This window comes from Dama dama, chromosome 13 (genome assembly GCF_033118175.1).
Source record: "Dama dama isolate Ldn47 chromosome 13, ASM3311817v1, whole genome shotgun sequence".
Classification (NCBI taxonomy): domain Eukaryota; kingdom Metazoa; phylum Chordata; class Mammalia; order Artiodactyla; family Cervidae; genus Dama; species Dama dama.
The window spans coordinates 34772249-34791187 of NC_083693.1; the positions used below are offsets into that span (position 1 = coordinate 34772249).

Here is an 18939-nt window from a genome sequence, read left to right on the forward strand (position 1 = left end):
CCTATGATTCGAATGTTGGGGCGTTTAAGATTGTCCCAGAGGTCTCTGTGGTTGTCCTCATTTCTTTTAATTCTTTTTTCCTCTCTGCTTCATTTATTTCCACCATTCTATCTTCCTTCCACCTCATTTATCCTACCTTCTGCCTCAGTTATTCTAATGTTGGTTCCCTCCACAGTGCTTTTGATCTCAGTTATTGCATTATTCATTGTTAATTGACTGTTCTTTATTTCTTCTGGGTCTTTGTTAAACATTTATTGCATCTCCTCAGTCCTTGTCTCTGGTCTATTTATCTGTAACTCCATTTTTTTTTTTTTCAAGATTTTGGATCATCTGTACTATCATTATTCTGAATTCTTTTTCAGGTAGATGCCGTATCTCCTCCTCTTTTGTTTGGTTTGGTGGGCATTTATCATGTTCCTTTGTCTGCTGAATATTTCTCTGCCTTTTCATTTTGTTTAGATTGCTGTGTTTGGGGTGTCCTTTCTGTAGGCTAGAAGTTCATGGTTCCTCTTTGTTGTGGAGCCTGCTCCCTGTGGGTGGGATTGGACTAGTGACTTGTCAAGTTTCCTAGTTAGGGGAGCCTGCATCGTGTTCTGGTGGATGGAGCTGGATCTCTTCTCTCTGGAATGCAATGAAGTGTCTAGTAGTGAGTTTTGGGATATCTATGGGTTTGGCATGGCTTTGGGAAGCCTGTCTTTTAATGCTTAGGGCTGTGTTCCTGCTTTGCTGGAGAATTAGTGTGGTATGTCTTGCTCTGGAACTTGTTGGTTCTTGGGTGGAGCTTGGTTTCAGTGTAGGTATGGAGGCTTTTGTGTGAGCTCTTGTCTATTAATGTTCCCTGGAGTCAGGAGTTTTCTGGTGTTCTTAAGTTTTGGATTTAAGCCTCCTGCCTGTGGCTTTCAGTCTTATTCTTACAGTAGCCTCAAGACTTCTCCATCCATACAGCACCAGTGATAAAACATCTAGGTCAATGGTGAAAAGATTCTCCATGGTGAGAGATACCCAGAGAGGTTCACAGAGTTATGTGGAGAAGAGAAGAGGGAGGAGAGAGATAGAGGTGACCATGAGGAGAACAGGGGGAATCAAAAGGAGAGAGAGCAGTCTAGCCAGTAGTCAATTCCCTATTTGCTCTCCACTGCATGTATCTTTTGAATTATGGTTTTCTCAGGGTATATGCCCAGGAGTGGGATTCTTGGGTCATATGGTAGTTCTATTTTTAGTTTTTTTTAAGGAACCTCCCTACTGTTCTCCATAGTGTTTGCACCAATTTACATTCCCACCAACAATGTAGGAGGGTTCCCTTTTCTCCACACCCTCTCCTGTATTTATTGTCAAACATTTTGAACTCATACTCATGATCTAGAAGGATCTGTGATATTAAATCCACGTGGATTGTTCTCTAACTCAGTCTCTATCACTGTCTCTGTCTCTGTTAAAACTGCTTCCCTGTGGATTTCTCCATTCCAGGTGACCAGCTCTCCTGTGTGCATGGACATGAGTGGGATGTCGGTGCCCACAGAATTCTTATCTCGGCATAACTCTGATGGGATCATCACATTTGTGGACCCAAGATGCATCAGTGTGATTGGCTACCAGCCTCAGGTAGGTGGTTTTGAGCTCATGGAGTCGGCTGGAGATTTAGTTTTATTTAAAATGCACTTGGGCTTCCCTAGTGGCTCAGATGGTAAAGAATCTGCCTGCAATGCAGGACACCTGGGTTCAGTCCCTGGGTTAGGAAGATCCCCTGGAGAAGGGCATGGCAACCCAATCCAGTATTCTTGCCTGGAGAATCCCATGCAGAGGAGCCTGGCAGGCTACACACCATGGGGTCACAAAGAGTCAGACACAACTGATCGATTAACGCTTTCACTTTCAAAATGCACCTACCTCATTTGTTCAAGATATAATACAGTGACGATACAGGGAAACACAGCATAAAAATCCATCTCCTTGCCTGGGTAATGGCCTTCCAAAGCAAAAAAGGTTATTGTATGCAACTGCACTGCTTAAAATTAACTCTCTATTTTTTGCACTAACCATTTTGTTTAATCTAGCTCTAGATTTTTCTCAAACTAGAATTAAGGTGTGATTCCTGCTAATTATTCTATGAAAAAGAGACTCTCATATCAATTAATTTTGATGAATACCAAACAGGAAATCTCCTTAGAAACGTTAAAAGTATATTCATGTGAAAGACCCTGAAATGTCTTAAAGATGTTCCCTGAATTTTGTCTCACCATTTGTTTCTCAAATGTATATGGATCCTCTTTTTACAAGAGGCTCATTTTCAAGGTCTTTTTTTTTAAAAAAGTGAAAAACACAAAAGTAACAAGAAATACCAAAAGGCAGGAGAGATTGTTCCAAATTAAGATAAACCATAGAGATAAAATAACAGGATGCAATGTAAGAGCCTTCATTGGGTCCTCAGCCTGAAGACGTATAACTATAAAGGACAACTGGGAAACAAGTAAGGAAATGTTAATATGTTCGGTGATTTTGTCAAATAATTATTGATTTTTAAAGGTATAATATGGTACATTATGGATCTGTAAGGAAATGTCATTTATATGGGGCTTCCTTGCTAGCACAGATGCTAAAAAATCTACCTGCAATGCAGGAGACCCTGGTTCAATCCTTGGGTCAGGGAGATCCCCTGGAGAAGGGAATAGCAATCTATTCCACTGTTCTTGCCTGGAAAATTCCATGGACAAACCATGGGGTTGCAAAGAGACACATATTTCATACGTGAGGAGTGTCGTGATTCCTGCTAATTGTTTTCAAATGATTCAACAAAAACTTAAATATATAAATATATTTTAAATGTATTTTAAAATAAGATATATGTAAATATATTTTAGATATATTTGTGCATAGGTATGATATTTCATTTGCATTTACTTTTTATGTTTCACTTATATATTTATATTTGCATATATATGAAAGAAAGAGAAAAATGCAAATATGACAAAATACTGACAGTTGATGAATCCAGTTAAAATGACCCACAGGTGTGAATTACACTGCCCTTTCAGCTTTTCTGTAGATTTAAATTTCTTCCAATATAAAAAACATTTGAACAAAAAAAAAAGAAGAAAAAGAATCTTTGTTCTGAGGAACAAAGTTTGGGTGACATTGATGGGTTTTTTTTAAATTACATGTCTATTTTAGAACTAGAAACAGACTAAATTGAAATATGGGAACCATTCATTGAATTCTTCATCTCCAGACTGATGTAAACCTCAGAATACTGGGATGGAATGAAAGGGAAAATTAATCTCTTTCCACATTCACTGTGACCTCTGATGGCCTCTGTTTCCAGCCAGATTCATTTATCCACCAGCCATCTTCCATGGGCATCTGGATCTAGGTGTTTCTTGGCACAGATAAGACTCCTTTCCCCTGTCCGCGTCAGCACCCACTGAGGCCTTTTGCTGATTTGGGTTCTGATCGATGACTTTGTTGAAACTCTTTGCCGCTGAAGATACTTCCAACTGGACCAGTTTCCTATAACCCATTTGCTTTTGGACGGTTTCTGTCATTCCAGTTGGTTTCATTGCAAAACACTTTTGTTTGGGGTTAATGCTGGGTCCTTTGAATAAAACATAGATGAACGAAGGTAGGTTGTCAACAGACTTAACAAGTTTAGTTATTTTATGATAACTGCTTTTCTCCAGGCACGAGAGAGCTGCAGTTCCCCGCATTTAAACGATTCCAGGTTTCATAGGCTACACATCCATCTTCAAGCTACCACTTGTGTTCTTTTTATGTTTATTAAAATGTTTATTAGAGCTTGCCTGTACAGTCTGCCTTTCCAAGGCAAACAGAAATAAAATTGCATTCTGAAGCTGCTGCTCTAGTGCCTTAGCAAAATTAGAAGTCAGTACTGAACATGCCAGAGGCACTGAGGATGGGGCACCAGATGCCAGCTCCTTAATCGCTCAAGGAGAACATTTCCATCCACTTTTTTCCCCCTTATGATGGTGTGAGCTAGAGGAGATGAGTTGAAGGGGATGTATGTGAACCTTCTTGTCTAACAGTGATATATAAACAATGAAACTTGGGGTTGGGGAGTATTAAAGCTTGTCTCTCTCTCTTTAGGATCTTCTAGGAAAGGACATTTTGGAGTTCTGCCACTCTGAGGATCAGAGCCATCTTCGGGAGAGTTTCCAGCAGGTACCATGAATGTTCATTTCCAGCTGATGTAGAAGCCGGATACACATGGATATGGTCCTTCCATGTGCCAGGCAGGCAGCAGGGACCCCCTCTACAAGGCATCAGAGGGCCTCTCAGACCGAGGGGAGGCAACAATCAGGATGGGTCTTAACAGATGAGCAGAGAAGAAATGACAGAACATTCTAGACAAGAGGCCAGCACCAGAGATGCAAGGAAGAGCACAGCCAGTTGGGAGAGTTTTAAGTAGTTCCTCATGGCTAGAGCGACACTGGCCAGCTTGTAGGGAGGAGGTGGGCAGTGGTCAAAAATGAGGCCGATGAGGCCAGATTCTGAAGGGCCTCATATGCCATCACAAGGAACTTAAATTCTCTCCTGAGTCGTTTAAGTGAGGATTCCCTTGAGGATTTGAAATGGAGCGGTGTTTTTGAAAAACCATTTTGGCAGCCCAGGTATGTGGAAGAGACAAGGATGCAAAACAAATGGAACAAACGACAAATCAGAAGGCTGCTTCTGTTGCCCTGGTGATGAGACCAGAACTGGGGCAGGAGCAGCAGAGGAGGTGGTTGCTGGGGTAGCGATGCTGACAATGTGGATAGAGACAGTGAAGGAGCGAGAAGGACCAAGGGTGACCATGGGGGTCTGAGAGAAAGGCCAGTATGCTCACTGCATCCAGAGCATTGTTAGAATTGGATGCTGTTTACTGAGCACCTACTATGTGCCAGGCAGTGTGGAAAGCCCTTTTGCACACACTGCTTTCCCGAAACTTCACAACAGTCACAGGAGTGGGTGTTATTATCCTCATGCTACAGGCGAGTCAAGTGAAGCTTCATGAAAGAATTCCATAAGGTCACATGGGTAGGGAGTGTGTGAAGCAGGACTGTCACTGCGGACCTGCCCCCTCTTGAGCCCGGGTCCAGAGAGAGAGCCAGTTCCTCAAAGGGCTCCGAGGACTCGCTTCAGTCCCTGCAGGGAAAAGAATGGGTGATGTTACAGAAGAAGGGCCTTTGAATTGCTTTTTAAGAGGGAATCATGGTTTGTCATTCATTTGAGAGAATAAGTCCTTGACATTCTGCTTTGCAAGTGGTTCAGAATGAGCTCCTCCGACACTGAGCTCTCCTGTGAAAGGCATGGAACTGTCTGCATGCACAGGCCTAGGGCTCCAGTTACACCGCACCTGTACGTGCACATCACTTGTGCCCTGCTGCTCTGTTCTTCCCAGATATCACCAGCTCCTGGTTACCTTTCCAACTGCTAGACTGCTTTGTTGTCCATCCTTCCTCTCTGCCTGCATCTCCAAGCCATGATACCCTAGGGCTCTGTTCTTGGCGCCTTCTCTCCTTCTCTCTGGTATCCAGGTGATTTTACCTCCTGGATGAGTTCAGTCCAGATCATCACCTGCGGATGTGCAGATAGCGAGCCCACACCTGCACTTGAGCGCCCATGAACCTTCCCACACAGCGCTCCCCTCTCCTCACAGCCCCCAGTCTCCTTTGTGCCGCTGGTCTTCTGGCTGCAAAATCAGAAACCAAGAGAGTCTTCACTCTTTCCTTGATTTCCCACATCCTGCCTGATTGGTCCTCCTGTCTCCAGCCCACCTCAAAAGACACCTGTAACCTGCCCTCTTCTCCCTCTCTTGTTCTTACTGACCTTGCCCAGGCCACCCGTCCATGTATTTTGAGTTTTACAACAGCTTCCTTGAGCTTCCCAGGTGGTTCAGTGGCAAAGAATCTGCCTGCCAATGCAGGAGACACGGGTTTGATCCCTGGGTTGGAAAGATCCCCTGGAGAAGGAAATGGAAATGCACTCCAGTTGTCTTGCCTGGGAAATCCCATGGACAGAGGAGCCTGACAGGCTGTAGTCCATGGGATCTCACTCAGACACGACTTAGCAACTGAACAACAATGGACCCTTTGTCACATGTTATCCTGTATAATCCTCAACCCTTCACAATATCTTATCATTCCTACTTTTTGCAGTGAAAACCAGGACTCAGAGAGGTTCAGTCACTTGCCCCAAGTCACACAGCAAGGTGATAACAGAACTGGAATCAGAGTCTGCCTCCTTCCGAAGTGTCCACCTCCATCCCCAAACTCCCCACACAGGCCTCTCCATCTGACAGCACCTCGGAGATTTTAAACTGCTGACACTGTCAGAACCTGGTTAGTTTGGAAGAGAAAGAGGAGTAAAACATCCATCCCACCCTAGGATTCTGCTTAAGTAACCCTTGCTCTGAGAGCTGCCACCTCATTCCAGGGGCAGGAGGTGAAACCAAAGCAGCCCCACCCGATAGCCAGTGGCTAGGGTGGGTCACCTGGCTCAGCAGGCAGCAGCCAGCAGCCGCCTGGACAAGCTGGAGAGCCAGGCCAGGGCTCCTCGCCTGTGTTCTTTGGGTTCCAGCCACTAGCGGTCGGGGTGGAGGACAAATGTTGATAAAAGGAAGTGACTTATTTTTGCAAAAAAGCACAGAGGAGGCTGTGAGTTCAGAGCAAGCTCTTTAACTCTGGATTTAAACAGAAGTTTTGAATGACCCAGATGTGACACTTTAGAGTGGGATCGCGAGTTCATGAGGAATTTGTGGTTGGTGGGATGACAGCATGCCAGATGGGGCCCCTGTGGGTTGGGAATCCCGAGTCTGCTCTGGACTCTGCTGTTGGATCCCCTCTCTGGATCCCAGGTGACCTGGATATCAGATGGAAGAGTGGGACCCAGGGAGATTAAGGCAGGCTCCTCCTTTTCTCTGCTCAAATGTCTTCCAAAGTGATGGTGGTGGTGGTGGTGGTGGTGATGAGTGAAGGTGTTTGCAGGAACAGCTGGGCTGGGCTGGCTTTATACCTGGCCTTGGTGGTCTCAGGTACTAGCATCATACCTGAATAAAGCACAGGTGAATGCACCAGCCTGGTCTCCAGGCCTGGACTGTGACACCCCCACTGCCTTACATGCGTGGTCCCACCCACATGGCACCTTAGGTCTCCCCACCTCCAGACATGTGCTCATCTGCACTCTCTGCCCCAGGGGACCCTTCCCCAAAACTTTGTTATTGTTCAGTCACTCAGTCATGTCTGACTCTTTGCGACCCCATGGACTGCAGCATGCCAGGCTTCCCTGTCCTTCACCATCTCCCAGAGTTTGCTCAAACTCATGTCCATGGAGTCAGTGATGCCATCCAGCCATCTCATCCTGTCACCCACTTCTGCCCTCAATCTTTCCAAGCATCAAGAGTCTTTCCCAGTGAGTGAGTTCTTCGCATCAGGTGGCCAGTACTGGAGTTTCAGTTTCAGCCAGAGCTTTACCAGCCAGCATGTCACCCAAACCCACCTCCCTCCAGGAACCCTTTCAGGATCCTGAGAAAGGCTGTCTCCTTGATTTCCTGGTAATCCATGGCACCTGATCTTATGTTTCTGTCGTTGTGTTTGCTCTCCGAGTTACAGTTACCATGCGCCTGCCCTTTCTGTGCTGGGTGAGAGGCTCTCTGGGGATGACATGACTGTTCTGTCTCAGCTCTAGCGAGTCAGGGAAAGACAGAGGTTAGGTAGAGGTCAGGTAGGAGTGGGGTCCCGTCCTGCCCCTACTCCTCCTCAATCATGAGGCTTTGGCAGGAGAGTTCCCTGTTTTCATTGTTGTGGTTCAGTTGCTCAGTCGTGTCCAACTCTCTGCAACTCCATGAACTACATACAGCACACCAGGCTTCCCCATCCTTCACTATCTCCCTTAGTTTGCTCAAACTGATGTCCATTGAGTTGACGATGCCGTTCAAGTGCCCTATGTTATATCTTTTTTAGTTCTCTGATACTTCAGAGATCCTTGGCCAGATGCAGTGGAAGCTAATTGCTTCTTGGGACTTTCCTGGTGGTCCAGTGGTTAAGACTCTGAGCTTCCAATGAGTGGGACCTGGGTTTCATCCCTGGTCAGGGAACTAGATCCCACATGCCACAACTAAGACCTAGCACAGTCAAATAAATAAATAAAAAGAAACTAACCTTTCCTTTCATGGTGCCCCATGGGCAGAATCAGATTTCTGTCCCATGAGAATGGGGTGAATGGGGCTCTTTTCATTTCTGAGTTGAAGACAGCAGGCCTTTAATTTTGAGATTAACCTCCTCTGTCACAAGGCTTTGGCAGGGGAGTTCCTTCCTTTGTGGCTCAGCTTCCAGATACACCAGGCACTGTTATGAGGACCACGGGAAGAGACATGCACAAGATATTTGTAGGTCAGCCCCCGTCAGGTTCAGGGCTGGGCTCCCTCCCGCCCTCGCTCTTTACCCATGGCTCCAGGGGCCAAGGGGCTTCCTTGGTGGCTCAGACAGTATAAAGAATCTGCCTGCAATGCAGAAGACACGGGTTCAATCCCTGAGTCAGGAAGATCCCCTAGAGAAGAAAATGGCAACCCACTCCAGTATTCTTGCCTGGAGAATGCCATGGATGGAGGAACCTGGCAGGCTACAGTCCATGGGGTCACAAGGAGTCGGACACGACTGAGTGACTAACAGCAGGGGCTGAGCTCGCACACAGGCGGTGCCTGAGAGTGTGTGTTCCATGAAGTTAAAATATTCACACCATCTCAGGCATCCTGGTTAGAGGAAGCAGGAAAAGGCACTATCCTCAAGCTTCAGGGCACAGTAGACGTGGTCTCACCATGGGGGCGCTGCCTGCACCCCAGGTGCTTTGTGCAGACTCAGAGAACCCCCCTGGAAAACGGCACTGAAGGGCACGTGGCCTTGACCTCTGGCCCACTTCCTGTTGAGGCTGCAGTTTTGCTAGCAGGCATCCCTCGGCATCCTGGCCTGGCCTCACCCCACCACATAGATGTGTTGAGTCAGCTCAGAAAATGTGCTTGAGGCGCCTGCTCCCTGCCAGGTCCTGGGCTGAGGGTGCAGGCACTCAGCCACCATGGGGTCTCTGCCCCCGGCTGCTGCTGACATTCAACCAGAATAAAGTACAAGTGCCAAGGGTTGGGGGCAGGGGCCCGGGTCCCAGTTCTTATCTCTGGTCGCACTGTGATCTGCAGTCAGGAGGCTGGTTGCCTTGCAGCCCCAGGATCTGGGACGTACAGACCAGGAGGGGGCACTCCTGTCCCCCTTGCTTTGTGCTGGAGGCGTCATCACACCCAGCCCTGGACCCATCAGCCGTCTGTATCCTTTCTCCTTCTTTCCTGATCTGGCTGAGAGCTGCCCCTGGTGTCACCTTCTGCACCCACACCCTGCCATCTAGTCTCTGCATCTTGGGGTTTCTGCGTGTGATAGATTGTGTGTGTGCATAAAGCTGGAAAGCCAGCTCTGTGTCCTCTGAAACACCCTTGTGGTTTGGAAATAAGATTTCGGTTCCTGTCCCAGCTTTTCTACCCAAGTTGTCTGATCTCAGGCAACTTATTTTATTTCTGTGACGCTCAGCATTATCTTTGTAAATTGTAAAAGCCCACCTCTCCAAGTTCCTGTGAGAGATTACATTGAGAAGTATCTTGGAAACTGTACTGCAACATAAAAGTCATAATGGAGGAGCTTCCCTGGCAGTCCAGTGGTTAAGATTCCCACTGCAAGGGGCAAAGTTTCCATCCCTGCTCAGGGGACTAAGATCTCATATGCCTCGTTTGGCGGGGGGGTGGGCAACAAAAAAGTAACAATAGATAATGCATAGAAATTTGCTATTTTACTGTATCTCCTCCCAGAGAGTATATTTAACCCAATCTGCAATGTTAAATGGAGTTTAAGAATTTCTTAATGTGAAGCGTGAAGAAATAAACCCACGAGTACAATGTCACTACATACCTGAGTTAACCTCATGGGGGCACGGGCACCAAGCTCGGAGTGCCCTAGTAGCCAAGGCAAAAAGGGAAACCCTCCAGCATATAGAGTTTTCATGGTCTGAGTTCTAAAAGCTAAAATATATAAAATGGGCTGATATAAAATGGGCTTTGAAGGGGTGAGTGGAACAAATTGGGAGAGTAGCATCAACATACGTACACTATCACGTGTCAAATAGCTAATTAATGGGAAGGCGCCGTATAGCACAGGGAGCTCAGCTTGGTGCTCTGTGATGATCTAGAGGGACGGGATGGGGGGAGGCGGTGAGAGGGAGGGAGACTGAAGAGGGGACGGGATATGTGTTTATGTAGAGCTGGTCCACGTTGTTGTACAGCGGAAACGAACACACCATTGTAAAGCAATTATACGCCAGTATTTTTTAAAGGGCATTGCCTTTCACAGCGTGGTGACAGAACTACCCCAGTTCAGTGTCCCATCTCAAGGGGGAGTGGACTGAGCTTTCCCTGAGGGTGACCGCCCTCCCTCCGTGCCCGTCGTGGCCGTGATGCTCCTGCTCTGGGCTCCCGCTGGCCCCCGCCAAGCCAGCACTGCCTGCTGCCTCCCCGCTCTGTCTGGCACCTTCCTTCCTCCCGCTGACTTCCTTCTCCAAATGTTTGCTCAGGTGGTGAAGCTGAAAGGCCAAGTGCTGTCGGTCATGTATCGGTTCCGCACCAAGAACCGCGAGTGGGTGTTGATCCGCACCAGCAGCTTCACCTTCCAGAACCCATATTCCGATGAGATCGAGTACATCATCTGCACCAACACCAACGTCAAGTACGTACCCGCCCACCCCTCCCCAGGTCCCAGCCAGCGCTGGTGTTCCGGGCCGCTCTCCTCCCTACAGGCTCCGGCTCTGCCGGCAGCTGCAGATCCCTGCAGGGGGCTAAGGAGCAGGACGAGGGGGAGATTGGCCCCTCTTCACTATCTCCTCCCCGGTCCCCCTTCTCAAGGCCCTCCTGATTGGGAACCCTCAGTGCTGACTGATGACCCTGGTGGTACTCCCTCTCTATCACACTGTCGGTCAGTTCAAGCTGCTCTGGTTTCCATGATCTTCTCCTCCCCAAGTGCAGGGCCCAGCAGAGTGGAGCTGGGGGCTTCCTTGGAGCTCCCTGTTATGCCAGCTGAAGCCGGGAGGTAGAGGAGTGAGGCTGAGCCTCTTGGTAGTTCTGGGACGTGAGGGGGCAGGCGTCCTGGGGATGAGCACCTCAGGGTTACAGGGCTTCTTGGCTGTCCGGTCACCGACGCAGTCCTCTGAGATCCTTGCTGGCTTTGCTGCTGTACCCTATGTATGTTAACACATAGACCTGAGCTCCGGTCCTGGCCCCCGATTCCCTGCTGTGTGACCTTGACTGTGTCCCTTCATCTCTCATCCTCTTTCCCCATTGGTGGAAGGGGTGATAACAGCTCTCTTTCAGGTTCCCCGGAGGGTTTGATGAGGTCAGGCTTCTAGATACAGGCAGGTCACACCTCCTCTCTGGATTTATTCTCGAGGAAATATCAGAAGTCCAAAGAACCAACATGGACAAAGGCAAAATGATGTCCACATGCAAGGGAGCACGTGGAAGCTGTGCCCAGTTTTGGGGGTGGCAGGGGGGCAGGGTGTGAGACGAGCTTACATGGTGGGAACTGTGCCCATGCGTCCCCGTGTCTCCGGTCAGCGGCACTGCTGCCCTCCACTTTCCCAGGTTCCACACTAAGCTGTGGAGTCTGTCCCCAGCCTGGCCACCTCCCCATCCTCATCTATGACAGCCCTCCTCCCTGGTCATCAACACCTCCAGGCCATCACTGTGAGTGACCTCCTGGCTTGCCCAGAGCTCTCCATTGCCGTCCCCGGCTCCCTGAGTTTGGCGGTTCCTGTCTGGGTCCCCAGAAGCAGCCTCCTTTCCAGCACCACCCTGAGTGTCTCAGCTTTGGCCCTGCTGCTGGACCACAAGGCACAGAGCTGGACAGATGGGTCCGCACAAGACCCCTCAGAGGACTGGTGACCTGGGCTTCAGTCCCAGCTCCCACCTGGGCAAGTCATCTGCTCTTTCGAAGCCTCAGTTGCTCGTCTGTAAGATGGGGAGAATGACAGACCCCACCCACCCATCCACCCTTGGATCCTCAGTGTAGATGGTGCTTTTATATCTCTCTGGTGGAGCAGCAGCCCTGGGCGGTGGGATGGGGGGGTCTCCAGTGGTCATTACTGATTGGATAGAGGCAGCTCCATCCCCCCTGCCACGTGGCGCAACTGCACAGCAGTTTCGTGGCTTGTTCTCTGCCAGTTCCACCAGATTGGCTAAGCACGTGCTTGCTTCTAACTCTGGGCACATCGTGTTGTCTTCCAGCGAACAGGGAAGCCAGGGCCATCTGCGTGAACCCCTCTTTGTTCATGTGGGTCTGTCTAGTCGCCTCCTCTCCTGCTCTCCTGGCTGCCAGCCAGGGCGAGGCCACCCTCTCCAAGGCCAACCCTCCACTTTCCTTCTAGCTCCTGGTACATCCTGTCTCCCATGGCCCAGTGCTCATCCAGTCACGCTACAGGTTTCCTCCAGAGGCCCTTACCTGGGCACATGCCTCCTGATCTTAGAAAACCCCTCTGTTGCCACTCTGCTTGCTTCCCTCCCTGCCCTGCCACATGTTTGTATTGGACGCCCTCGCTGTTCATCTCTCCTTGACCTCCGAGAACCTGGTGTGGTACCAACTCTGCTAACTTGCTCTCCCAGAAGCCACCAGGGACCCCCATCAATAACCCGTTCTCACTGGTCACTTTCCCCCAACTGCCAGGCCATCTCCTCTCTCTTTACATCTTACTCCTTGACTCACCTGATGCTCTGACTTTTCTTACACCTCCTTCTCCTAGTCAAGACTTTCTTGGTGGTAAGAATAGCAGGAGTGAATCTAGTTAAGTTGTAGATCCACTAATGCAAAAAGGTAACATTTTATTTTTGCTGGGCCTGTGCCATGTGGGATCTTAGTTCCCTGACCAGGGATTGAACCCGCACCCCCTTGACCACAGTGGAAGCATAGAGACTTAACCACTGGACCACCAGGGAAGTCCCATATCTTTATTGTTTTTTAATATCTGACTTTGTCTAGTCACTGCTTGGTAAACTTAGTCCAATGAAGGAGTTTTTGCTTTTCCCACTCTCCCCGACTTGGGCAGGAGAGGGAACAGAGTGTGGTGCTGTTAGTGCTGGGCCTGTGTTCTGCCCTGGCCTTGGAGAAAATGACAAAGCTTGAGAAACAGGAGGAAGAGTGAGACATGCAGAGTGCAGAAACTTGTAGTTCCTTCTTTGTTCAGCAGCATGGGGTGTAGAGGTGAGACACAGGCCGGACCTGCAGGGGCTTCTAGGATGAAGTAATAGGTGGGCTCATTGACCTGGAGCCAGGGTTGGGCAGCAGGAGCCCCACGGATGAGGCTGAAATGCACAAGAAAGCAGGTCTGCTCAGCATCTGTTCAAACCGCAGCTCATCTGCAGGCTCGCCTTGCCTGTCCCAGCCCCACCAGCTACCTGTGCCTGGAGCTGTGGAGATGGGCCAGCCTGCCACCATGCCAGGCCATGGGCAGCATCCGAGAATGTCCACTGTTTTGATACCGACATATTAACCAGCTCTTAGTGATAGCTACATCCACTTATGATCCTGCCCCTCTTCTGTTTACCTCGTCTGCCTTCCTCCCCACACCTGGGCTCTCTCCTGGTCCTCCCTCTGCATGCGTGATGCCTGGTGTCCATGGCCTGATCCAGGAAACCTCGGAGGGTGTGATGTAAACAGCCCACCTGTCACTAAAGCCACTCACGTGCGGGCCGCGCTCAGCAGTAGAGAGCAGATTGCCAAGCTGGGGATCGGCAGAGTCCTCTGGATTTGGGGCAGAAGAACAGACTGAAGCTCTCCTTTTTGGGGTTTTGGTTGTTTTACATTTATAACTATTCTTCTTTTTTTTTGGTTTCACTGCATCTTCATTTCTATGCACGGGCTTTCTTTAGTTGTGGTGTGCAGGCTTCTTATTGCAGTGGCTTCTCTTGTTGCAGAGCATGAGCTCCAGAGTTCAAGCTTCAGTAGTTGTGGCGCACAGGCTTAGGTGCTCCAAAGCATGTGAAGTCTTCCCAGACCCCTGTCCTGGGATCGAAACCATGTCCCCTGCATTGGCAGGTGGATTCTTAACCACTGGACCACCAGGGAAGTGTGCACCATGCTTCATTCACCTCCAACATGAGTACACGCTTCAGCACTCACAGTTGCATGCCTTGTAATGCAGCACAATGGATGGTCACTGAGCACGTGTGCCAGGCGTCCAGTACTCTCAGGATGCCTCTGCTCTGGTCCCTGCCACCCCAGGTGTCTCCCATCACATGGAGAGTGTGAGAAGTGAGTGGCAGGAGGGAGGGAATGCAGGAGGGAGTAAAATGCCACAAGGAGGGCATGGGGGAGGCAAAGAATCAACAACTTCCACCCAGGGCCTCTGAGAACGCATCCCTGGCAGGTAGTGTCACAGGGGGGCCTGGAAGGAAAGGAAAGCCCCCTCCTCCTAAAAGCAGCCACAGGCAGAGTCTCTGACCTATTTTCCTGGAAGTCAGGCATCATGGACAAAACAGAGCACTCTGTTCCAGGGGTGTCCTTACATCTCTTCTCAGAACGATTGCTGCCCGCAGCTCACTGAGGTTGGACCGGGTGAGGAGCTCCCTCCGCACACAGACTCACAGCAGAGGCTGAACTAGTGTCTGCTGGCCTTTAAGGCCCTCTGCGTGAGGATGTAGCAAATGTTGCCTGTGGACAGTAGAGGGCAGTGACAGCCATCATGTGAACAGTCTGGCTTCCAGTTTGTACCTGCCCGTCCTCGCCAGCAATAGGCAGACTTATTGTGGAAAGGTTCTTTCATGCTCTCTGCCTGTGGGGGGGACAGGGGAAATTGCAAACCCAGTTGCATTCAGTCTGGAGCATCCAAAAGAAACATCCTAGGGAAACAGAGTGTGAATGGTTAACATTTGAAGCTGCTGAAAGGGAGGCCTCTTTGTCCCCCACTTGCCTGTTTTCCTATTACTTTGAGGCAGGAAAAGGGAAAGTCCAGAAATCACAGGCTCCCGTTTTACATGCTGGAGGCCCAGCTTTGAAAAGTGCCCGTGTCCGGGTGTCTGGGAATGGACACCATCAGGAAGACACGCCGTGGGCTGCCGCTAAGCAGGGGTCATTGGCACGACTCAGGTGCTGTGCCTTCCTGTGTCCCACTTCTTAACAGGGGATGGAAGGCATTCCTTCGCATCTGCTGGGGCTGAGCACGCGCCCTCCTGTGCGACCACCCCTTACAGAGTCCCTGCAGGTCTACATGACCGCAGCTTCCTGTTGTGTTGGTGTGTGTGTGTGTCCTTGAAACTCCACGGTCCCCATGTCTTCCGGGAGGTCTTCCTGGGGGGTCCAGCCTACCTGGCCGGTAGTTGGCAGGATGTGAGAGCAGAGAGTAAAAGGAAGCAAAGAAAACCTACAGGGAAGGTGTCGCTCCTGGTCTGTGCAGAGTTTAGTGAGGAAGGAGCCGAAACACCCTGTCGAATCACTAAGGCCCATCTTATCTTGGGTCCCGCCCTCTCGTCCACCTGCAGCAGACAGCTGGCAGAGAGCCGGGACCCACGGATTCTGTTTGGGGTCCTCTCTGGCCCACCTCCTGCTCCTCTACTTCTGCCTCCATCAAGGCTTTGCCATCTCCCAGGTGACCATCCATCATCCTCACTGGCGGGTTCTCCCTGCCTTCCATCTGGCCCTGGAAGCATCTCTCTAAAACCACACTCAGGCTGCTCCCTGTCCCGGATCATACCAGTTCCGAAACCTTTCACAGGCACCCAGAGCCCTTCACAGGGGGCATGCAGATGGTGCTCAATCCGTGGGGGTGAGGGGACAGGATATTATTATCCTTGCTCTGGTCAGCTGAGCTCTCCCGCCCCCGCCACCCTGCTGGCTCTGAGCTGGATTCCCATTACTTCCAGGGGTATGATGGCAGACTGCCCCTGACAGCCCCCCTAATGGCTGGTTGCTCACTTATTCTGGCCGAGTAAAAACCTCTGCCCTGGGAGCATCAGAGATAATTGACAGCATCTGCCAGCATGCTGTACCTCCTGATGCAGCCAGGCCACTCTGACAGGAAGCCGGTGCTTGGTGTGTCTGCGGATCATTAGCTCTGGGCCCCCAGCTAATGGGTGGTGGGCGGGGGCAGCAGTCTGTGGAATGGGATCCGGTTCCCTTCTGTGTGCTGTCGGTCAGCTTTCAGCCCAGCCACCCTGTTCCTCCCTCTCTGGAATTTGCAAGCACACCAAGGTTTATTTTCATTCCATTGCCATGAAATGTCCAAGAAAGCTCCTCAGACCGCTTCTCAGGATGGGGTGGCCCTCGGGTCAGCACTTCTTCCCCACGCGCTCAGCTGCGGAAGCGGAAACCAAAGGCCCAGACCGAGCATCTCATGTCCAGACCACAGGGACAGTGAGGTTGGCATCCTGGGTCTTTGCCAGCCGGGCCTGAGACTTTGTTTTCTTTCTATATCCTAGCAAAAGTCACTGTCTGTGGTCTTAGAGCCCCCAGAGCTCAACAGAGCAGAGAGCAGACGCCCGTTGTAATACCTCTGGCTCTGATCACGTCTGATCATGCTTCTGTGCTAACTAAAGCCCTCGCCCTCCTCCATGCATCACAGACACACACCAGGGCGCACAGCTGGGCAAGTGGAAAGGGCTGGGTTTCTGCCTCATTCATCCCATGCACCACGCCCCCCGGCACAGCAGCACAGCTGCCCACTCATCAAGATTCTGTGCTTGGGCTGGACACCAGGGCTGAACCACGAGGTAGGAGTGGTCCTTATGTCCTGGAAAACCTTCTGTGTTCAAGGTTGAGTATCTGAAAGCTTATTGAAAGGAAGAGGGGGGTGGTTCATGGATTCCTGCCCTGGAGGGGAGCTCACTGCTACAAAAATCCCAAAGCACAGATTTTTGTTTTCTCCTACCTGGTGGCTCAGGATGGTGTCTTGGGCTCACAGCTCTGGGATGGGACACGTGGAAAGGTGGTTCCTATTAAATCTTTGGGATGGAGTGCAGGGGCTGATGCAAGACACACTTGGTTTTGAATCCTGGGTTTGCCATACTGACCAGTGTCACCCTGGGCACGTCATTGAACTCTATGAGCCTCCGTTTCTTTATCTGTAAAATGGGACGTTTTGCAGAGATGTGAAAACGTTGATGAGGTTCTGGCTCTGAGTACCACACTTGGATTTTACAGGGTGTGCCAATGAGAGATGAGGGTGCCTGCAAGATGTAAATCAAAGTAAAACACAAAGCTGTCAAGTCAGAATCAGAAAATACAGAAAGTTGTCATTTTTCAATAGACGATTATATCAATTCTTTAAAATGTTTTTGAAATGTCCATTTTTTTGAAAATTATTTTTAGTGCTCCTGTTTCCTGGTGTTACTGGGCTTAGGCTGCCTGGTGGGCAGTCACATGGTGTTGGTTTTATTGTTAAGCTTTTCTCCAGGCTCTGACGCCAAGGTTGGGAGACATACTGCGGGCTTCCCAGGTGGCTCAGTGGTGAAGAATCCACCTGCCAATGCAGAAGACACTGGTACCATCCCTGGGTTGGGAAGATCCCCTGGAGAAGGAAATGGCAACCCACTCCAGTATTCTTGCCTGGAGAATTCCATGGACAGAGGAGACTGGCAGGCTGCAGTCCACGGGGTCACAAAAAGTCAGACACGACTGAGCAACCAACACTTTCATGCTTTTCACTTTCAGATAGAACCTCCCTTCTTCCTGTGTTGTGATCTCTAACTCAGCATACTGCCATTGTTTTTGCCAACTTACCTGTCTGCCCCTGGAGGCTGTCAGCTCCCCAAGGCCAGAGACCACATAAGTTCTGAGTTATCTTTTCTCTCCAGTGCCTGGCAGACACTTGGCATAGATAGCTCAGCACACTTCACTGAAGACATGGCTCACCTGGGCTTAGTTCTTTTTTTTTTTTTTCTGGCTGCACTTGGAGGCACATGGGATCTTACTTCCCTAACCAGGGACCAAACCCACGCCCCCTGCATTGACAACTCGGTGTCTTAACCACTAGGCCACCAGGGAAATCCAGCCAAGCTTAGTTTTAAATAAACTATTCACTGGGTCTTCCAACTAGATGGGGTCCTCTTTTAAGATGTCTTCTCTTGTAGGGGGCACACACGCTAGGGGCCCCAATTAAAAGGCGTGGCTGGAGGCGTAAACAGTGTTTAGATTGTACACCTCTGAATGCTGAGGAAAAGAGTTGAGAACCACAATTTAAGTTATTTTGTGTTTGTCCAAAGCAGAATTGGAACTCAAACTGGGAGTCGGTAGGGAGGTGCGTATGTGCTAAGTCGCTTCGGTTGTCTCCAACTCTTTCGAACCCATGGATTGTAGCCTGCCAGGCTCCTCTGTCCATGAGATTTCCCATGCAAAAATACTGGAGTGGGTAGCCATTCCCTCCTCCAGGGGATTTTCCCAATCTAGCGATTGAACCCAGGTCTCTTGCATTGGCAGGCAGATTCTTCACTGTCTAAGCCACCTGGGAGTTTTAAATATAAAGGGGGTTTTAAATATCTCTACCCCAAGGACTGTGAGCTTACGTTGTGAGGCTAACATGGTCCATATGAGTGCAGACTCTGAGCAGAAAGCCCTCTGACCAGCATCTTTGCTCTCCCCCTGACCCAATCACACCGCTCCCCCCAGGAGCCCTCCAGGTCCTCAGATGCTGATTCAGGTTGAGACTGTTCAGCAGCGGCCCCTCTGCAGGGACCTGCTCCCTGATTGAGCTGGTCCACAGCTGCCCTGCCTCTCCGTCCGCTCCAGGGAGGGTCTCATGGGCTCTCCTCCGTACACCTCAGGCCGCAAGTGAAGGGTGCAGGGGATCTGTGAGCTGTTCTTGCTGCAGTCCTGCCTGCCACCTTCCTGTCCCCGGTGTGGCCAGGGTTGACAAAGGGACACCCTAGCATCATTCATACTT

At 50.0% G+C, this 18939-nt stretch overlaps 1 protein-coding gene across 3 annotated transcripts in view; it reads left to right on the forward strand.

Moving 5' to 3' along the window:
• The window catches only part of ARNT2 (aryl hydrocarbon receptor nuclear translocator 2), a 181371-nt gene that overhangs the window by 137577 nt on the left and 24855 nt on the right, over positions 1-18939 (forward strand). For all 3 annotated transcript variants that reach the window (XM_061158849.1, XM_061158847.1, XM_061158848.1), the window contains exons 10-12: positions 1468-1602; positions 4099-4173; positions 10594-10745. In XM_061158849.1, the coding sequence (XP_061014832.1) occupies positions 1468-1602; positions 4099-4173; positions 10594-10745 (362 nt within the window). The remainder of the gene's footprint in view (positions 1-1467; positions 1603-4098; positions 4174-10593; positions 10746-18939) is intronic.